Raw genomic sequence first — 22,211 nt, forward strand, 5'->3', positions numbered from 1 at the left:
ATACCACAGAATGCTCTGCTTCTTGAAAATATGATCTAGGTATGGCTTTTGAAATTTGCAGCTGTAGGACAGAGCTACAGGAGTGGTGTAGATACTCCACTAGTATATTTGCTTCACCTGGTCGAATGTTAAAAAAGTCGTGCACCTGTATGTGGCCCCCTGCCAGATATGCATCATCTCTCTGCACAGGGGATAAGATCTTAAGCCCCCTTGCTTGCTGAGATACTGTATGATTCACCGGCTGTTAAACTGAATTAGAAGGACTCATACATGCAGCTTTTCTTCCAAGAACTTGTAGGTTAAGCCAGAAAGAATGTTCATAGCTCTAGATGACTGACTGTACAGCCCCTGTATGGGGGGAAGGTTGAACATCCACTGACCTGTAGCACCGTCAATATGAGCTCCCCACTCTATCACTAAAGCATTACAACTGTCAGAAAGCACAGAGACAGACAACAAAATACCTCCCCTCAATTCCCTCACCACTTCCCCTACATGCCCCCATGATCCCCTGAATACTTCCACTGAGTTCCACACCTCCACCCACTGTGGTGATCTATTCCACAGATCCAAAACTCCATCTGTGAAGATAAGGAAATAACTGGTCCCTACAATCTAATCTACTGCCTCTGCCCCCCCACCTTCTACTTCAAGATGTCTCTTTAACATCTTCCTAACGTGATTTTATGTAACCCTTCCATGTTCTCACCTGCCTCCTTGGATTTCTAGTGAAAAGGGCTGCTCTTCCATTGATTGGTCATATCATTTACCCTTAACCCTTTATCCCACTCAAACTTCTAGTGGCTTTCCTCTGAACTCCATCCACCAACAAGAAGTCCTTCCACTGAAGAGGCCTTCAAATTTGTACATGGCTTTCAAAGTGTGGCATGCTCAGGGCCTAGCAGAACAGAAGAATTACATTTTTAACTGTAGAGTATAAGCACCATCTCTGCTTCTGCAGTCCACCTCTCTGAGGATACAGCTAACCACCATTTTCTGTTGTTCTCATGCATGTTTTATAGGATTTTTATTCCTGCTCTGTTACCTTCAGTTCCAATCACAAGATTTGATGATTCAAACAAGGGTAGCTGTGATCCAGGTACAGCACTTTGCATTTGTCCACAACTTGCGCCTTCCTATCCCTTTGGAACAGCTACACCAAACTTTGTAATACATCACATTTGCTTCACAGCTGAAGATAAGCCTATATGGTCCACTCGTTAAGTGCATTCAAGATTCTACTTCCTTCCCCAAGAATCTCATCTACAGGATCACCCTTCCCCTGTCCTAAACCCTTCTGAATGTCTCTGTATATTCTCTCTCCAGCATCCATTCAGGTACTCTGCTTCACGGCTACATAACACACACACACTGTGTACAAGTACTTTATCATATCCAGGGAGTAGCCGATCTCTTATGGTCTGCTGCCTGGACCTCTTCTTTCTCCCTTTGCCCTTCCCTTTCATTACAAACCCTTTGTATCCCCTTGACATGATCTTGTAGACTCATATCATGTCACCTTTGAATCTTGAAAACATTAAAATATAATAATATATAATTATAATATAATATAATAAACAGATATTTGACTAGAAAGTGGAAAAATAGTGGAAATAAGATCCAGTTCATCAGTCTCAGAAAAACAAAATATGTGTATCCAAGGGAGCCAAAGAGAAAAACTGTTGAAAGTTACACCCTCAGGACCCTACATACATGAAATGAATCACAAGCTTTTGCTGAAAGGAAGCATAACTAAACCAAGTCAACTGCACTAGGCCCAAGAACCAATGGAACTGTGCTTTAGTAGAGCTTTTTCCAGCCTTTTAATCCAGTCTAAACAAAATTATAGGTAAGGAAAGAAACTCCGCCTTATACGTTTTCTTTCAAGGAAGACAAATTTTTCCCAAGGCTTAATGTTCAAAGCTGACAAGATAGCACATCCCAATATACCGAGAAGACAATTGCTTCGAAAGAAAAAAAAATAACTAGAAATACAGCCTGCTTCTCTACCTGCCCCCAACCAAAATGAAAACACAGTCACCTTTTTGGTACATCTATGGTGTTACCTGCGGAAAGAACAAATGGTTTGAAGGAATGTCAAACAAATAATTATAGGACTGGCCTGGGCATTAATATACAAAAACAAGCACGCTGTTTGGCCAGCGTGTAAATCCCAGAATATATCAATGGAAAAAGGTCCGGTCACCTGGACTTCTTTCCGTTCGTATATTTAACTTTTATTTATTTATTTATTTTTTAACAAAAAATTTAAAAAATCTATAGTCTGGACTCCAGACATACCAGAGAGGCAGCATGGAGGAAATACAAAGAAAACCAGGTATGTTATTTAAAACTAAAGACACATACCTAATTTTCTTTGCATTTCCTCCACTCTGTCTCGCTCTCTCTCTCTCCTACCTCTAAAGTAGACAAAACTTTTTTTAATAAAAAAAAAGAAAACAAAAACGGTGCAACAGGGGCTTTCTTTTCTCCGTTGCTTCCTTTTCAAAGCATTGATATACTGGGTATGCGTGGGAATATGCAAGTCCCATAAGCATGTGCAGTACATCAAAACAAGGCAGCAGAATACCACAAGCCACGGAAGACAGTATGGCGCCATTATACAAAGATCTTATTTAAGAAAAGTAAGTATTTTTTTCTTAAATAATATCATTGTATAATAGCAATAACTGACTCCGTGGTTGTGGTATATTGAAATTTACCCACGATTGGCTTTATTTAATCACTTGGGCTTCACCCTCGTAATTAAACCACACCAACCGTGGGTAAATCTTCAATATACCACACCACGTCATCAGTTATTGCTTAATTACCACACTCTTCTTCGCCCGCATATAAGTTAGTGTAAGGGATCTTGTGTGCACACATCATGAGTAGAGTTGGTTTCTTACTACTTGAGGCATAGGGCATAAACAGAGGATGGAGTCAAGTCTATTAAGCTTATATCAAACTTCCATACTGCAGAACGTTATAAAGCCAAAGTTTATGCAGAGTTGCATAAACACATCTGTCCCACTCAGAAATAAATACACCAAATTCAAAAATAAACCCCTGTGGAACCCTAAAATAAACATGGTGTATAATAATAAAAAATATTATATGCAAAAATAAATCTAACTCTCAAGAAGCCAAAAAAAGCACTTACTGAACTAATTATTAAACTAAACAAGGAACTTGGGCCCCTAATGAAATCAACCAAAACCAGATATGAGGCAAAATTTGCCATCCAAAGAAAACTATAAAAATGAAGTTATGTCTTACCATAACATTCCATCTGTGTTGTAGATCTTTATTCATTCATTACAAATATGACCTTGGTTCTGACCCCAGAACTGATATGACCGTTTCCCAGCTCGCGCAAGCCAAAAATTCTCAGCTAAGACCTACCCATAATGCCCCTCTCCTAGTTACTCCAAATCGAGTTTGCCAGCCCTAGATAAAAAAAGATGTAGTAATAGAAAAAATAGTAGGAGGCTCTGTCTGAGAAAATACCCTAACCAGGAGTTCCTAAAGTCCACCAGGAGTCCAGACAGGGGGAAGGAGGGCGGGAAGTAATGGATGAACAAAGATCTACAACACAGATGGAACGTTATGGTAAGACATCTTTCTTGACTTCATTCTTCTTCATTCAGACTTCTTTCTCTGATGTCGTAAATCTTTGTTGATTCCGTTTTCAGTGGAGGCCCATGAAGAAAAGCTCCACAATATCACAGTACATAAAATGTAAAACAGTACATAAAATATAAAACAATTAGGATATACAAGCAATATTCACAAAACAGGCAGTAATATACAATAGGTGAAAGTGTGCAAACGCACGATATGTATAGATTTTTAGTGGTAAAAGACACAAACTAGTCAAGTGATTAAATTATTGTACTCTAAAGGTAATATACTGAAGAAAACAATATCTTAGCATGTCTACAGGCAACTTCAAAACTTCCAGCAAACTTCTGTCATAATTACTAGCAAAAAATAAGTACAAGAAATAAAAGATGACTAATGCATTTCTCCCCCATACCCACTTCCTTTAAACTGCATTTCTCCTTTTTATTCCCCATTTAGTTATTCATAATTAAAGTAAAACTTAACATAACACTGTTTATGCATTTAGTATAAACACTCTACCTATGACTGCTGTCAGCAGTGGCAACAAATGTAGAATGCTTGTACACTCACTCACATACACACATTTTCATATATATATATATATATATATATATATATATATATATATACATATATATCTATATATCTATATACATACATAGACCTGGAAAGTCCACTGGGTTAGAAACTCATTTTCAGTGGCGTATGTTTTAAATATATATATATATATATATATATGGATCTAGGACATTTGAACGAAAGTTCAAAAGCCCAAATCCATTACCACCAAACATACTTTAACGAAAGCGTTTTCATCGAAAAAGCGCTTTCGTTAAAGTATGTTAAAAAAAAAAAAACACAAAATCTACTCGAATGCAGGGGGGCTGTGCCGCCCTGCACTCCCCGATGTGGGGGCTGTGCCCCCTCCCACACACACACCCTACATTAATATTCTCACTCCGAGGTTGTACTACAGTGGGGAAAGGGGAATACTGCTGCTTCTGTAAGGCTCATTGCATATAACAATGCAGCTTATTGTGTTGCCAGCACATGCAGTGTCCTGCTACTGCATGCATCTTCTACCTTCTTGGGTCTTCTCATTTCCAGATGTGATTTTCTACTTGGTCATGTTTCTAATCATATCAGATATTCAAACTGTATCCTTAAGTTCAAAGTTAGTGAACATCAAGATACGGCTGTACAGTACTCTGTCTATACACAATGTTCAGAGTTAAAACTTTAACAAAAAGTAGAAATACACTGCTTACTATAGGAGGTGCTGGTAAAATCAAACTTCCTGCAGTTTGCCTGTCCAGAATGGTCACAGTTGCTGTGGTGATTGTTCCAAGCAATGCCTCCACTGGATCATCAGGTCCCAGAACCACATAGAAAGATTCATGCCATTCTGTGTCCTCACTGGATAAGATCTCCACTTTGAATGTAATATGATCCACTCCTAAGGAATGGGGAAAAAAAAACATATAAAATACTATTTTAACTGCATGATCTGTAGAAAAACACATCAACATCTGCAATATTCCTTTATAAAACAGCCCTTTTTATATTGTATTCTATTTTGAACATGGACACAGCTGCCAATGGGCATGACACTTTTTATTAACCACAGAGATAGGACTGTCAGCTAGTTTTGACAAAGTTTACAGATATCTACAGCTTTAGATTGATCACCACACTATCTTTTCACATCCGGATTAGCACATCCATATGGAAATTCCAATCCCTTCTAAAACATGTACAAAATCAGACAACCAAGGAGACACACAGACTAATTGTTGTTACATAATACCATCATCAACCCCCTTTTCATGCCTATAACTACTAACTCTTCTAAAAATGACACAAAACTTCAAACTTGTCTGAATAAAGTCTGCAGATATACATGATTATCCCTAAAGCAATAAAAAAAACTGTGCCAGTCCCAGCAGAAACTTAAATTATTCCTAGCCAGTTTCCTACCCAGTTTATAACGGGTCTATATTTGTAGTTTGAACGCACAATTGTCCGAACACCGTAACATCGAACTGGGAAGTTCGAAATGTCAAAACAGCGAAGCCGCGGAACACCAAATTTTTTCCCAGGGAAAAAAATTGGTGGGCCATTTCCACGGCTTTGCTATTTCCTCCACTGTGATGCGATCTCGGAGTTGGTATATTTAAGTAGGGAGGGTGTGGGGGGCTGGAATAGTTTGAAGTAGTGTATGTGTGTTTTTTGGTTCAGAACTGGAACAGCGATTTTTTTTCCCTGGGAAAAAAAATCTCTGTTCTGTGTGTTCGAAATTATTGCATTTCGAACTTCCGGGTTCGACATTTACGTAGTCAAACTTATTGCAGTTTGACTATGTGATAGAGACCTGTTTATAACTGCCATTATCTTTTTCAAACTACTCAAATCAGTATATTCTAGTTAAAAAAAAAATCAAAAAAAAACAATAAAACCTAAGCATCACAGAGAATGCCATTTACCAAGTCAATTTACTCTGTGTATTCCTTACCATTAAGAACACTGATTTTCAGTTTAAAAAAATTAAATTCCATTTTCAGAGATGAAATTCAGTAATTATACCACTGATTCTTAAATGTACTTTCCAGTCATTATGTTGATTTCATTATAACTGTTATCTGTATCAGTACATATTGAAATGTAAAACAGGTTCTAGGCACAGAATACTCAATAATGCAAGCTTGCAATATTATAAACAATAAATATGAGCAGAAATACATCTTGCAGTGAATTGGTTTTCTTGCCTACTTTGCCAAATGCCATGAAAATGCTGTGATTTTCAATTCTCACAAAGACAAAAAATGGATTTAACACTATCCCCCCCCCCCAAAATCAGTGTCCTTGCTTACTATACGCACAACTGTGTAACTAAAATTTATCATTATACATCGGCACCAAAATTACATAACTCCATATCAACTATCACAAATCAAAATAGACTAATAACATAAAAAAAAAAAAAAAAAAAAATCAGCTTAAAGCATGCACTTACCCTCACAACAAAAAAAAAGTTATGTACTCACCATAACGTTCCATGTTTGTTGGCCATCTTGCTGTTCATTCTTACGTTGATGGGTTCAGAGCTGATCCTTGGCCGAATACTTAGCTGAAGATCTCAAACGTGACTAGTGGCAAGAAGGTACCCCACAATGCAGTGGTGCAATTCCCCAGATCTTGTTTGTTGCTAATACTGAGCAATATGTACACTATATACATATTTACACACACATACATATAAACAATGTGTAAGTCTATACCAAACACACTGGAAGGAGAAACAAGCTGAAACAAAGAGCCCCTGAGGTAGAGTAAATCTACTAGGTCCACAAGAAGTCTTTGGCAGGGGGAAGGAGGGCGAATTTGTAAGAATGAACAGCGAGATGGACAACAAACATGGAACGTTATGGTGAGTACATAACTTCTTTATGTTATGTTGTCCTATCTCGCCTTCATTCTTACAATGATGGGACAGCATCCCTAGCACCTTTATCCTGGGTGGCTCACAGGAGTACACCTTTCAGCACCATGGAACCAAAGGATGCCCTGTCCCTGGAGGCCAAATCCACTTTGTAATGAGTAATAAAAGTATGTGGAGTAGACCACGTAGCTGCTGCACAAATATTATCTATAGGAATTCTGGCTTGGAAAGCAGATGACATAGCTAATGCTCTAGTGGAATGAGCCTTTACTTTGAAAGGTCAATCCTTGTTATTAGATTTGTAGATAAAGGTAATACAATTTGAAAGCCAAGTAGAAAGAGTGGTTTTTGAAATGGATATAAATAATTGGTCAGATTTTCTGAAGTTTTTGGTTCTATTTAAATAGAATCTGAGTTGTCTGTGCACATCCAGTTGGTGTAATTTGTACTCTGCCTTGTTGCTATGTTGAGGAAAAAATACTGGGAGTTCTACGGATTGGTTTATATTGTTTGGAGAAGCAACTTTAGGTAAAAAGGAAGGGTTAATGCATAAGGATACCCTATCCTTATGAAAAATAAAATATAGTGGTTTAACAGAAAGAGCTTGCAGTTTTGACACCCTTCTAGCAGAAGTTATAGCCACTAGAAATAAGGTCTTCCATGAAAAGAACTTAAGGTTTGAAGACGAAGGCTCAAAGGGAGATAAAGTGAGATGGGACAAGACAAAATTTAGATCCCTGGGAGAAAGGGTTCCTTAAAGGGAGGTCTTAGTAAAGAAGCACCTTTTAAGAAGGGTCTACTAAGTTTGAAGAAGTATCGTCAATATGAAAATCTGAAATTGCAGAAATTTGAACTTTGATGGTAGCTGCAGCTGAGTCTTGTTGGAACAGTTCCGCCAGAAATTCCAAAATGGAGTGAATAGTTGCAGAGAAAGTGTCAATGTTCTTATCTTGAGCCCACAGGGAAATCCTCTTCCATTTGCTAGAATAAGGTTTTCTAGTAGAAGCTTTATGGGAGGACATTAAAATATGTTTTACAGTAGGAGTGAAATTGCGAAGCCTGACTAAATTAAGAAGTGGAGCAGCCAAGCTGTCAATGTTAGGGTGTGGAGTGACAGATGAAGCTCCCCTGACATATGATTCAGCAGATCTGGTACTGGGTCCAGGATCCAAGGCTTCTCCTGAAGGTGGAGCCACAGGAAGGGGAACCAAACTTGACAAGGCCAGTAAGGGGCAATGAGAATTATACTGCTTCCCAAGCTTTGAGCTTTCTGGATTACTCTGGGTATGAGAGGAACAGGTGGAAAAGCATATATAAGTCCCGAGGGCCAGTCGTGAACCAGAGCATTTCTCGGTGTCTTCCCTGGAGGGGGAACTATGGTAAAGTAGTTGCTGCAATTGGTATTCATGGGTGTGGCAAAGAGGTCGCAGCAAGGCTGTTCCCATGTTTGAAAAATCATTTCCACTACATTGTGATTGAGAGACCACTCATGAGGCATTAGAATTGCTCTGCTTAGCTTGTGCGCTATCACGTTGGACTTCCCCAGAATGTGCGTTGCGATTAGAAAGCACTGGGAAGAAACTGCCCATTACCAAACTCTTAGGGCTTCTCGACACAGGGGGTAGGATCTGGTTTCCCCTTGCTTGTTTATGTACCAAACCACAGACATATTGTCTGATTGGATCGCAATAGTCCCAAGCGGGAGAAAGTATTGAAGTGCTTGCAGCGCAAGAAGCACTGATCTAATCTCTAGAACATTTATATGCAAGTGAACCTCATGACGTTGCCATATACCTTGGACTGTTCTTCTCAGATAATGCTCCCCCCACCCTGTCTGGGAAGTGTCCGTGGTCACTGTAGCTATTGGTTGAAGTGGAACGAAGGGTCTGCCTATTGTCACATGAGTGGAATGCATCCACCATCTCAAGTCGTTCTTGCAAGATTCCATTATCTTGATCAGATGAGACATTGGAAATTCTTGGAAGAGACCATTGGGAGAATAACAGCCACTGAAATATCCTCATGTGCATTCTGGCAAGACAAACTAGTGTAATGGTGGACGCCATTGTTCCTAATAAGGAAAGAATTACTTTTGCTTTCATTTTGTCCATGGGAAGGATGTGAAGAATTTGATGTCTGACAGCTATGACCCTTTCTGCTAGAAGACGTACTATCATCAATGAAGTGTCTAGATCTGCACCTATGACTGTAATATGTTGAGAGGGCAACAAGGCAAATTTAAATTTACTGTAATGCCCAAATGACTGCAGAGTCCAATGTTAGATCCTTGGCTTGCAGGAGTAGATGATTGGTGGTGGCAGACAGGAGCCAGTCGTCTAGATAGGGAAATGCACGGAATCCTAGACGTCTCAGGTGAGCCGTGACTACTGCCATACATTTGGTGAACACTCTGGGGGCTGTAGTTAGACCAAAGGGCAGAGCTCTGAACTGATAATGGCTGGCTCCCAGCCGGAAGAGTAAGTACTTCTCGATGTCCTGTCCATTTTTATGTGGTAGTAAGCATCTTGAAGGTCTATTGAGAACATCTAATTGTCTTTCCCTAAAAAGGGGAGTATAGACTGCAGTGCCACCATTCGGAACTTTGACTTTTTGACAGATTCGTTTAACTTGCTTAGGCCCAATATGGGCCTCCAGTCCCCTGTTCTTTTTGGCACTAAAAAGAATCTTGAGTAAGTTCCAAATCCTATTTGGTCTGTGTGGACGTCTTGGATGACCCTTTTTTGCAGAAACTTTTGAACCTCTATAGTTGCTTGTTCCCTCAGATTGGGTGGAACATCCAGAAGTGTTTTGGTCTTCGAGAAAGGTAAGCAAAAGTGGATGGTGTATCCTCTGGATATTATGTTTATTACCCATTTGTTATTGGTGATATTTAGCCAGGCTTCTGGGTACATCGACAAACATCCTCCGACTGCCTCCAGAGTAGAGCAGCCAGGCCTCCTTTCAGGAGCACTGATAAGGCTGTCTGTGAAAGGAATCATGGTCACCTTGGTTTTGCAGACCCCCTCTGCCACTAGGGCGGCGTCTAGCGTTATTACCTCCCCCAATGCCCCTGGGGAAGGTGCGTCCTGGAAAAATCTCTGGGATCTTTTGAACCACATCTTTCCACCCTTCTGACCTTTGGGATACGGTCTTGAAGTTACGGAAAACTGTACTCCAATGGCAGAGAGAGTATTTTCTTCCTGCCCTTCGGGTTAGAGTGTCTTTTACTTTAGGTTCAAAGAGTGGGAAACCATCAAAGGGGGCGTTAGTAAAGGTAGACTTGAAGGGCTCTGCAAAATAACACAAGCGCATCCAAGACCGTCTCCTAAGGGAAACTCCAGAACCCGCTGCCCTGCTCACTCCATCTGCTGCATAAGATATAAGCCTCATGGAGGAGTTGACAACAGAATTTAAGGTGGATAGCTGGGAGAAGACCTTCTATTCACCACCGCAGCTACTGAACATTGTAGAGTATCTCCTAGCTCTTTCAGGAGATTTCTTTGTAGCCTTGTAAAATGGGATAAGTCATTCAGCGATCAAAAGAAAAAGTAGCTGAAAAAAAGATATGCTTCACGTATCTGTCCATCGTTCTTGAATCTTTATTCAAAGGATGAACAGATGAGGAAGTCTCTGCAAGTTCCTTTTTGGTGGCTGCTGCCACCACCATAGCATCTACAGGTACTCCCTTTGCCCAGTTGAGCTGACAAAAATTTGTTTGGCCTACGAGGGACCGGTTCCAAAGTGTCAGGTGACTCCCAACACCTTTTTACTAACCAGATCCATTAGTTCATTGAAAGGCGGGGACACCCAGGAGGCTGAAGGTTGAGACCCGAAAACCTTCAGGTACACTGACGTCTCATCAGAAGGGGTAGTGGTCTGCCAGCCGCCTCTTTGCTTAAGGATTTCCAGAATATCTGCGAATGAGATATTGTCAAACGACTTTGGGGACCCTTCCAACTCACGAGGTCAGTGTCTGAAGTAATGGACTCATCTGGGGTGTCAACATGCTTCCTCTTGCAGGTGGCTCCTCAGAAGGATATTCTGGGGAGGCCACGGATGACTGGGGTTCACCCAAATGGGGATCCTGAGGCTTTGAGTCTCTGCTGCCTTGAGGAATGCGTGCTGCTGAGACAGCCGGTGCCTTGGGGGGGAAGAGGACTGGTAATCCTCTGTGGTGCTAAATGGGAAGACAACACACTCCTCATCAGCTCAAAGGTGGATCCTGCCGGCTCCGAAGACCCCCCCCCCAGTTCTGAGGAGACAGAGGGAGGCAATGGAGCTAATGAGATCGGACCAGTGGCCGATGTAGGAGCCGAGCTAACCCAAGCTGACTCTCCAAGGGGTAAGCTCGGCACTGAAGAAGATCAGGGCCGAGAATCCCCCCTGGGGCTGACCAGGAAATCCCAGCTCCCAGACTCACCAGATAGTGCCAAGAGAGTTGGAGCAGAAGTCAGCTCCATGGAGATCAAAGGGAGTTCCAGAACCGACAAATCCACAGAAGGTGGCACTGAGCACTCCGGTTCTGAAGGACCAGCTTGGTTGGGAAAAATAATACTGAGCACAGTAGGCTCTGAAACCAAATGAGTTGGAGCCAAGAACAGTTTAGTCAGCGCTGGTGACTTAAGGAGTCTACGTACCACCCATTCCATGAACTCATCAGATAAGCTTCTTGTAGACATGAAAGATAATGAAGGAAATCAAGACCTATGGAGGATCAGCGATCTCAAGGTCGGAGAAACCAGGGAAATTTCAATGGACCAGCTCCGAGTATAAGTATCTTGTGGCTCCGAAGGCTTTGGAGCTGAAGAACCAGGCCTGTCAACCAAAAAGACTTATGATGGCTTTGAAGACTGTGGAGCCGAAGAAGTAGTGGCCTTAGACATTTTAGGGCGGCTCCGAATGAGCCAATGCAGATGGAGATTGTCTTTTATGTGATTTTCCTTTTTTTGAAGAAGAAGATGAAGAAGAAGAGGAAGAACTATGAATGGCCTCTTCAAAGAAGGGTTTTAAAAGCCCTATAAGAATCAACTTGTTTCTTCTCTCCTGAAAAACTCTGGCACTAAACGAATGACAGAAGGTGCAGTCCTCCTGGAGATGGATAGCACCAAGACAATAGACACAAACAATATGTCCATCAGTGATGAACATCTTTTGCGAGCATTTCTGACATTTTTTGAAACCCGAAGGCTTATGTTCTCTTTATTTCTGTTCTTTAGACATATTGACACCAACAAAGGAAGCTAAGAGGCTATATCAAACAGGATAATATTTAAAGACTAATACTACCAAAACAATGCCAGTAAGAAAAACTAGGGAAAAAAATTAGAACCTCTAACTTAAACGCCTCTGATTTTCAAACACAAACTATTAAACAGGACAAGCCCTCTAACTAAAATGGGCATATAGCTCTCTAATTTAAATGAGCTATAAAGACACAACAAATTACAACAAACAACCACTACAGGGTTACCAAGGCCTATAATTCAACAGCAAAAGCCATGCCTGAGGAAAAAATTATCTCTATTGAGGTAAAAACAGCAAAGAGAAGCCAATGAATACAATATATTGGTGATAGAACTATATATCAGCAAAATTATGTAGTTTTGACAAGAAATATAAGAAAATGTTTCACAACTTAGCCACGACCAAGATGAGCACATCCAACCTCGTAAAGCGGCAAATGAGATCTGGGGAATTGCATCACTGCATTGTGGGATACCTTCTTGCCACGAGCCAAGTTTGAGATCTTTAGCTAAGTATTCGGCGAAGTCGGAGACAACTCCGAACCCATCACTGTAAAAATGAAGGTGAGATAGGACAACATAACATTGTATGGCACACTTAGAAGCACTTATTCAAAAGCCAGTATTCCCTTACCTTGTACTAAGCTTAGAAGAATATATAGCATTAAACTGCACTTTACATAATGCTGACTGACTTAATAATCCAAACATACACTTGCTTCAAAGGTTAGTAACCAGTAAACAACACTCCTTCCTCCTCTTGTGCCATTACCGGAGTGCATTCATCACCATTTGCAAAGTTTAACATAACAAATGTCACTTCTGCTATTTACTCCATTTCTCAGTCCATTATGTTTTCAGCTGTATTTGTAATGCTTGTATTTAAAATGAGTGTACTGAATGTTAAACAATGAAACAAAAGCCTCTGCGTATCGCTAAAGGTCATCTTGAATAGCAAAAAAATAAACACAAGGAATACGCTCAGACAAAAAGGTCCATAGTGGACCTGCTAAAAACTCTTTTTAATAAAATCTTTAAAAACACAAAACACACTAAATACTCTCATCTGAATTGAGTGCATATACAGACAAGTGCTTTTGGCATACAGCCTTCTTCAGATCCTGGATTTACTCAATTTCCTTTGGCATTTTAAAATATCAGTAGAACCATTCAAAGCATCGGAAATGAACCAGCTCCCTCTTTTCACACATTCATCTCAGCTCGACAGGGACGCCGCCCCTTCAACACTGGTTTCAGTGGAAGTACTACGTTTAGACCAGGTTTCTGATCTGCCCTCAAGTCAGCTATCCATTTAACTTCAATTATTTCCATGTTATTGTGGATGTCTCCTCCCTTTAGATCTTCTTTCAAGATCTCTAGAGCCATACATTTAAAGGTATGACCTCTGTATTCCATTGTATGGTTCACCAAAGCATTAGTCTTAACACAGTTTTTCATGTCATTCAAATGTTGCTGAATCCTTTCCTTAAATTTTCTGTTTTTCCCAAATAAAAGGCTGCACATTGTTGGCAGTTTGCTACATACACTAAGTTTGTACTGTTACCATCAACATGCCCTTTAAACCAATAATGTCTCCCTGTTACTAGATGTTGAAAAAGTTGGTACTACTGAGATGGTTACAAGCTTTATATCTGCCACACATAAAAGTAACTTCTATTATTTTCCTTATGAATCCCATCTTTATTGCATAGTGTGTCTTGTGTTTTTAAATATGTTATTAAAAAAGAGTTTTTAGCAGGTCCGTGGTGGTTCGTCTGAACGTATTCCTCGTGAATGTTACACAATGGTAAAAGGACAACAATGAGCATTGATAGAGACCCAGTTCATAGACCTGTAAAACTCCAATTATTTGTGTCTTTTGGCTTTTCCCAGTTAGGGGTCGCCACAGTGGAACTCCGGTCCGCTAATGACTGGCAGTAGATTTTTACATGCCGAGTTGCCAGCCCTGACGCACAACCTTCAACGAAGGTACGTCCATTCACGCATGTCTCCACACAGAAGATGCTCTAGCTGAGACTCGAACAGGACAACTTCTTTTTGTGAGGCAACAATGCTACCACAGCACCACCACCGCAGTTGCCTTATTCCACAGTTATTTTCACTCTATATTACGTACATGCTGTTTTCTGATCAGAAAGCCTTCAGCACTTTTTTTTTCCTATTTGTTTATCTGCAGCACATAACAAAAATTCATGACATTACTGTCCTATTCAAATGGAATGTTGTTTCATAAAGAACTTGGGCAGAATGTACTGAGCTAGGCGTAAGATACTGCAGTTTTTAGTGTTGGTCATTGCCCACAATTTTACATTTTCAGACTGTCTTGCTGATGTCAGTAAAATGTGAACAACGTGAAACTATTTGTCCATGGCATCAGTTGTTGAAGAAATCTTAATATGAAAAAGAGGAATGAGTTATAGTGCAACACTTCCTAAACAAAGTAATAAACACACTAAGTTTTGACTTTTTTGGCTAGTGAAATGAAGCTTTTACTCAATTACCTACAAAACAGATCACAGTAATAAATAAGCAGGCAGCTGGCATTTGCCTTTACTTACTCCTGGAAATAACTTTTACTCAATTATGACAGAGCAAGCTGACAATATCACCCATACAAGTGTGCTGGGGAGGGAGGGAGGGTCTGGAATTGTTATTATGACAGACACAGTTCTCTGGGGATGACTGTATAAAATAAAAGCTTAGTTTCTTGTTGCAGGCATCTGAAAATGACGGAACAGAACAAGGAGGATATATACCCAGCAGAGGTCCAGTCTGTAGGTACTTGTATGTGAGGTTGCATACTATAAAAATCACAAATGGCCATAATTGTAAAAGCAATAATATTGTTTCAGTCTTGCAGATGTGCTAAATACAAACTGTAGACCAGACACAACCACAGAAGTATTAGTAATGGTGTTTAATCTTATGTATGTGTCATGTAAGCTGCATTTCAAAGCTGAGTTTGTATATCTTAACTATTACTATTTTTTCATCAGCAACAAGTTGAAGTAACTGCAAAACAATAACTTTATCATACACATAAAATGAGCAGGGATGTAACAATGTAAAGAAATTGACTCCAACAATCGGCTTAGTTTCTGGTGTCATTCCAAGGGGATCCACTATCTGTCTCCATAAAAATGACACGGATGACAGGCTTCGATGCTTTGCCAGAATTGGCCTCCACCTGTCACCACTGGGATTCCGGATACTGGCCAAGGCTCTCACCTCCCCCATTGTGCCTCTTTTAGGCAATGTCCCAAAGACAAATCTTCAAAATTAAAAGATCTGTCAAAAGGTCATGCTGCTTTACACTAGGAGTCTTAACCTGAAAATCCACTCACTACAGGCTTTCCTTGACTGGAAAATGCCAATGTCTGTGCGGTCACGGAAACTTGGCTCAGAGCACCACTGCCTTACCAAGCTATACCTCTTTCCACACATTCCAACCCCAAAATGAAGTCGGGCAGATAAGGGTGGTGGAGTCTTTATCTTCATTAAGGACACACACACCTCCAGACTGGTATGCCAGCATTACGCACTGGAACTACTACACGTGCAAATGATGGTTGACAAGCCACCCATCCAAGTTACAGCCAGCTATAGAACCCCTCTATGGCTCAGGACACCCACTCCTCTTACCTGGATCTACTTGACTACATCACGGTACCCCCTAACATCCTGATCAATGCTGACATCAACTACTCCACCATAGACTGGGTGAACTATTCCTGCACTAATGCACTCACTCAATAGTTCCTTGACTTCATCAGTTCTAATGCACTAGACCAGCTTGTCTCATCCCCCACAAGGGGAGATAACATTCTGGACTTGATTCTCACCAACCAACATGGGGGACCACTGCATCACTACCATAGCATGTTCCTCCCTGGTGAGATCAGATCATCGGACTGTATCATTCAAAGTTTCTATCCACCCAACCCCACAGCCATAATCAAGCTAAAAGTCTTCTCAAAAGCTGACTACAACCTCCTAAGGGAGGGTATCAGCAGCTTCACATTACCGCCCCACTCAGAGGGTGCAGACAACTATGCTGAACAGTATGCCAATGCAGTATACAGGCACCTGTACAACTGCATGGATATAGCCATAACCAACAGAACTAAAGCCTGCTCCTCAAAGAAAAACAAACCTGTTTGGTGGACATTGTCTAACAACAGGCTTTACAACAAAAGGAAGAAACTGTTGTCCAAGGGTAGAAAGAAACAAATTCCAAATTGGAAAAACTCCCTCATTAGCCTCAACAAGCAAATTACACCACTAGTGAAAACCTCCACAGCCAGTTATGAATCAAAACTAACCTCTGAAACAAAGGGATACCACAAAGCCTTCTTCAGTTACATCAGAAACCTCCATGACAAGGCCCCAGTTTGTTCTGAATTAGTACTTAACGGTACCACTTACACCATTCCTGTTGACTTAGCCAACCTGCTAGCAGACAGACTCAGTGCAAACTTTACCCTGCTGTCCCTGCAAAGGCCCTTTTGACATCCCTGATACTTGTCCCGCACCTCACATCTCCATAGATTACGTGTTAAAGGCCCTATCCAAGGCAAAGAACACAGCTTCCATGACGCCTGACAGTATCCCAGGCTGTATTCTGCACCATCTCCAGCAAGAACTGGCTTCGCCATTGAGCACCTTATTCAACCACAGCTTAAGTACAGGCTTCATTCCAGCAGACGGAAAAACTGCCGTTGACATCCCCTTGCACAAAGGTGGTGCCACTACTGACCCTCGAAACTACTGCCCCATTAGCTTGATAAGTCTGATCTGTAAAGCCATGGGGCGTATTATTATGGATGTCATAAACAAGGACATAGGCAATCTCCAGGCACTTGACCCCACGCAGTTCCGACTCGTCAAGGGCAGATCTTGTCTGTTGAACCTAGATGAATTCTTTGGATGAGGGAAAGTCAGTACATACAGCTTACCTTGACTTGGCCAAGGCCTTTGACACAGTCCCCCACTCGGGCATCAACAAGAAGCTAACACAACTTGGCGTAAATTTCTATCTCATCAGGTGAGTGGCCATCTGGCTCACCGACAGGACCCTCAAGGTCAAAATAAGCACCTCCACCTACGATAGCAGACCTGTCACTAGTGGAGTTCCCCAGGGATGTTCTGGGACCTATTCTGTTTGGCATCTACTTCTCAGAGGTCCAGGCAAAGACAAAAGGCCTGTGGCTGACCAATTTTCCGATGACTGTAAGTTGGGTGCTGTCACTGACTCCCCAAATGATATTAACATACTGCAAGAGGGTCTCACAGCAACTAATAACTGGTGCCAAAATCATGGCCTCAAACAAAATGCAAAAAATGTATCATCATAACATTCAGCAAAAACACGGACCCTACTGATTACCACATCAACGGCAAAGTACAGTTTTGTACCTACCATAAATGTAGATGTCCGATACATATGCAACTGCAGTCCTTACATATGGGTTGTCCTGCCTCAGGCAGCCCTTCGGTCAGCCGGATTCCAAAGTCTGGGTCCGGCGTCGGCTAATGTCGGCTCCTACCTGACGTCAGAGCAGCCAGGGCATAAAAGCATCAGCCGCCGCTATCTTCTTCAGTGTTTCTTGCCCCAGATGCCAGGTGCCCTCCAAGGAAGGCTAAATTTAGAGAATGGATAAAACATCCAGACATGCATAACAGTAATAAACAGATACACCATAACAGATATCCCCAGCTAATTTGAGAAAGGGGGAGTGGACCCAAAAAAGAGAATAACAGAGGGGTAGGAGGGAGGGAAAACCTGACTGAGGTTGCATATCTATCAGACATCTACATTTATGGTAGGTACAAAACTGTACTATGTCCTTCAAGAATGCAACTGCAGTCCTTACATATGGGTTGAATACCATAGCCAAGCTGGGGGTGGTAGGATCTAAGATAAGGATGGTGTAGCTAAAATGCCCTGCAGGACTGCCGAAGCAAAGCCTGCTCGGGATCTGGAATATAAAGGCAGGTTGTAATGCTTGGAAAATGTATGCACGGAGCTCCATGTAGCAGCTTCTAGAATGTCCTTTGTAGCCACCCCTCTTAGAAAGGCTGTGGAGGTGGCTGTAGCTCTGGTGGAGTGTGGCCTGATATTGGCTGGCACACCTTTTCCATGGAAATAGTCGCAGAAACTGATGCAGTTTCCAATCCATTTTGAAATTGTTTGCTTGGAAATTGCCTTTCCTTGTACTCCAGCTGCGTAGGCTACAAATAGTTGGTCTGACTTTTTGTTGGCCTTTGTTCTGTCCAAGTAGTAGCGCAATTGTCTGTGTATGCCCAAAGTGTGCAGAAGCTTTTCTCCTTTATTTTGAGGATTGGGAAAGAAAGTAGGCAGGTGAATTGCTTCATTTAGAGAAACCCTGGATATCACCTTTGGCATGAATGAAGGATTGGTTCTTATAGAGACTCTGTCCTGATGGAAAATGAGAAATGGAGGTACTGCCATGAGGGCCTGTATCTCCGAGACTCTTCTTGCTGAAGTAATTTCCCACAGGAAAACTGTTTTCCAGGAGAGAAATTGCAATTCTGAAGATGCTGCTGGCTCAAAAGGTGGAAGGGTTAATTTTTCCAAGACGAAGTTGAGGTCCCATGCAGGCACTGGTGGTTTCCTTGGAGGTTTGATATTCTTTATCCCTCTTAGAAACTGTCTTAGCAAAGGATGTGAAAACACCGGTGGATCACAGTTGTATTTTGCTGAAATTGCTGAAGCGTGTATTTTTATGGAAGAATATGAAAGGCCATTGTGAAGCATTTCTGCCAAGTATTCTAGTATCTGTGGGATGCTCATTACTGATGCATCCTGACCCCTGTTGGCATTCCAGATGTTGAATCTCTTCCATTTGGCTGAATAAGTTTTTCTGGTGGAAGGCCTGCGTGCTTCCAGTAAGATCTCTTGAACTTTTTGGAGAGAGAGATATGGGGAGAAATCATGGAACCCTCCAAGCTGTCAGTTGCAATGTTTGCAAGTTGGGATGAACAGTCCTGTAATTGTGCTGAGTTATAAGCAGAGGCCATTGAGGCAGGGGCCACGGCTTGGTGCGAGTTATGCTCCTTAATAATGGATACCAGTGCTGCCTCGGCCAGTCTGGAGCTATCAAAATGCCCTTCGGTTGTTCTGCTTTGATCTTCAGTAACACCTTGGTCATTAATGGTAGAGGTGGGAATGCATAGATTGTTAGAGAATTCCAGCTGAAGGAGAGATCATCCATTCTCCAGGCTTGAGGATGGTGTGTCCTTGCGCAAAACTTCTTCAGATGATGATTGAGGTGTGAGGCAAAGAGATCTATGTCCGGCCTTCCCCATCATGAGTTATTTGTGAAAAAATGTCTGGATGCAACATCCATTCGTGCGGATCCATAATGTTTCTGCTTAGACTGTCCGCCAGAACATTGTCCTTGCCTGGAACAAACTGGGATTGCAACTGTATGTTCAGTTTCAGGGACTTTTCCCAAAGAGTCATTGTTAGTCTGCAGAGGGGGTAAGAATGGGTGCCTCCCTGTTTGTTTATGTACCACATAGCAGTGGTGGTGTTGTCTGTCCTTATTAACAGATGACCTTGCTGAAGAAGTTTTCCGAAGGCCTCGATTGCATGAATCACTGCCAACATCTCTTTTTGATTGATGTGCAGATGCAATTCCCGGGGAGCCCATTGCCCTTGAATGCATCTGCCCTCCATGTGCGCCCCCCATCCATGATATGAGGCGTCTGTTGTAATGGTTTGGCTTGCTTGAGGTTTGCTGAAGGACATGCCTTTGTTTAGCAGGCTTGCTTGTGCCCACCACAAAAATTCCTTTTGTAGACATGGAATGAGTGGAATAGTTGCTTCTAAGTTGTGGCTGTGTTGAGACCATAAACTTTTTAGGTACCACTGTAGTTTTCTCATGTGTAGTCTTGCCAGTGGAATCAGGAGTACACTGGTTCTTGTTTTTCTTTTGTGAGGAAAGTCATTTGTGAATCTGTGTCCCGTTTGGCTCCTAGAAAAATTATTTGTTGGGATGGCAGTAGTCTTGATTTTTGAATGTTGACTGTGTATCCCAAAGCCTGCAGTAGATGAATGACATAGTCCAAGTTTCTTATCAAGGCTTGCTTGCTGTCCGCTTGAATAAGGCAGTCATCCAGGCAAGGGTATATTTGTATCCCCTGGAGTCTGCAGTGCGCAAATACTGATGCCAGGCATTTCGAGAATACTCTGGGCGCAGTAGATAAGCCAAAAGGCAATGCTGAGAATTGATAATGCTCTGGCCCTGCAAGAAATCTAAGGTATCTTCTGCAGCTGTGTCTGATTGGGGCATGCAGGTATGCCTCCTTGAGGTCCAGAGTAACCAGCCAAGACCCCTTGCCCAGCATGGGAAGGAGTTGCTGTAATGTCAGCATTTAGAATCTTCGCACAATGAGAAAAGTGTTTAGAGCGGACAAGTCTAGTATAGGTCTCCATTGCTTTTCTTTTCTTGGAACAAGGAACAGTTGAGTAGAATCCCTGGCCTTGTTCCTGAGGAGGAACCTTTTCTATTGCTTTGATTTGTAGTAGCTTTGAAACTTGTAAGAGTGCCTCTGCCCTTTGATTGTGTGGCAGGTTTGGCATGCCTTGTCTTGCTGGTAAGGTATGGAAGTGGAACCTGTAACCTTTGTCTATTATGTCCAAAATCCATTTGTCCTTTGTAAAAACGTGCCAATTTTTTGAAAATAAGGATAATTTTCCGCCTAAAGGTGCTTCTCTTTGAGCCTTGGTCGGTGTCAAAGTCAAGTCATTGTGGTTGTACCTGTGGAGCAGCAGAAGTCCCTGCGCCACTTCTCTGATTTGTTGGTTGCCATTGGTGGCCCCTGTAGGAGCCTCGGTATTGCCCTCTACCTCGAGCACGCCTGTTTTTTCCCCTTTGGAACTTGTCAGTGTCTGGAAAGGACCAATTCTTTGAAGGCCAATTCCTGCTGAACCTTGGTGGCTAAACCTGGAGGAAATCTTTGACTGTTTGTACTGATTTAGCCTTTTCCTCTATTGATTTCAACACACCCTGTGCATTAGCACCAAACAGCTTATCTTTTTCCAGAGGTGCATCTAGAAGCTTTATTTTAACATGATCTGGCAATGTCTGTTTTTTCAACCAAGCATGTCTACGTATGATGGCCCCTGTCATAGCTGACCTACACAAAGCTTCCAATGCATCATAACCACACTGAAGAAAATGATTGCTAACCTGCTGAGTATTATGTATCAAATCCTGCAAGGCCTTTCTATCTAAAGGCTCAGGAGAGGCTAATCTTTTCTGTAAATCACCCATCAAGAAATCCTGATACTGAAACATATGAAAAAGACAGTTAAGTGCCCTCATGGCAAGGGTGGATGAAGTATAAACTTTTTTACCCCGCCTCTCCAGGAACCTAGATTCCCTGTCTGTGGGGAAAGGATTTTTGGCCGTGGAGGTGGCCACTCCTTTGGGCCCCTGAGAAATAGTGTCTAGATCAACAGAGTGTGCCTTAAAGAGATGTTTATGAGTTTCAGGAACCCTGTAATATCTGTCCGGCTTGACCGGAGCAGGGGGGAGAGAATCAGGAGAAGTACTGGAGTCTGAGAACACGTCATCCAATACATCTAACACTGGGGGTATAGCTAAAGGCCTGTGCTGGGGTAACTTAAGGAAGGTCCGAAGCCTTTTCCTGGAGTCGGAGAAATCCTGGCCCTGCCACTGAAAATGCTCTCTCATGGAATGGAGAATCTCCCCAAAAGAAATATCCTCAGGAGGAGAGGCAGAGGGAATGGATTCATCAGCATCCGAATCCTCGTAGGCCGGGAAGGATTCTTCCTGGGAATCTGAATGGTCTGACTCACCAGAGGCCTCCTCTGAGGAGAGAGTATC

At 41.9% G+C, this 22,211-nt stretch overlaps 1 protein-coding gene across 1 annotated transcript in view; it reads right to left on the reverse strand.

Moving 5' to 3' along the window:
* Positions 1-22,211, reverse strand: part of LOC122792799 (extracellular matrix organizing protein FRAS1-like) — a 4,352,848-nt gene that overhangs the window by 541,492 nt on the left and 3,789,145 nt on the right. Inside the window, exon 60 of the mRNA XM_044060368.1 lies at positions 4,899-5,086. Coding sequence (XP_043916303.1) covers positions 4,899-5,086 — 188 coding nt within the window. The remainder of the gene's footprint in view (positions 1-4,898; positions 5,087-22,211) is intronic.

Source organism: Protopterus annectens, chromosome 2.part0 (assembly GCF_019279795.1).
Source record: "Protopterus annectens isolate FY-2018-M chromosome 2.part0, PAN1.0, whole genome shotgun sequence".
NCBI classification, from domain to species: Eukaryota; Metazoa; Chordata; order Ceratodontiformes; family Protopteridae; genus Protopterus; species Protopterus annectens.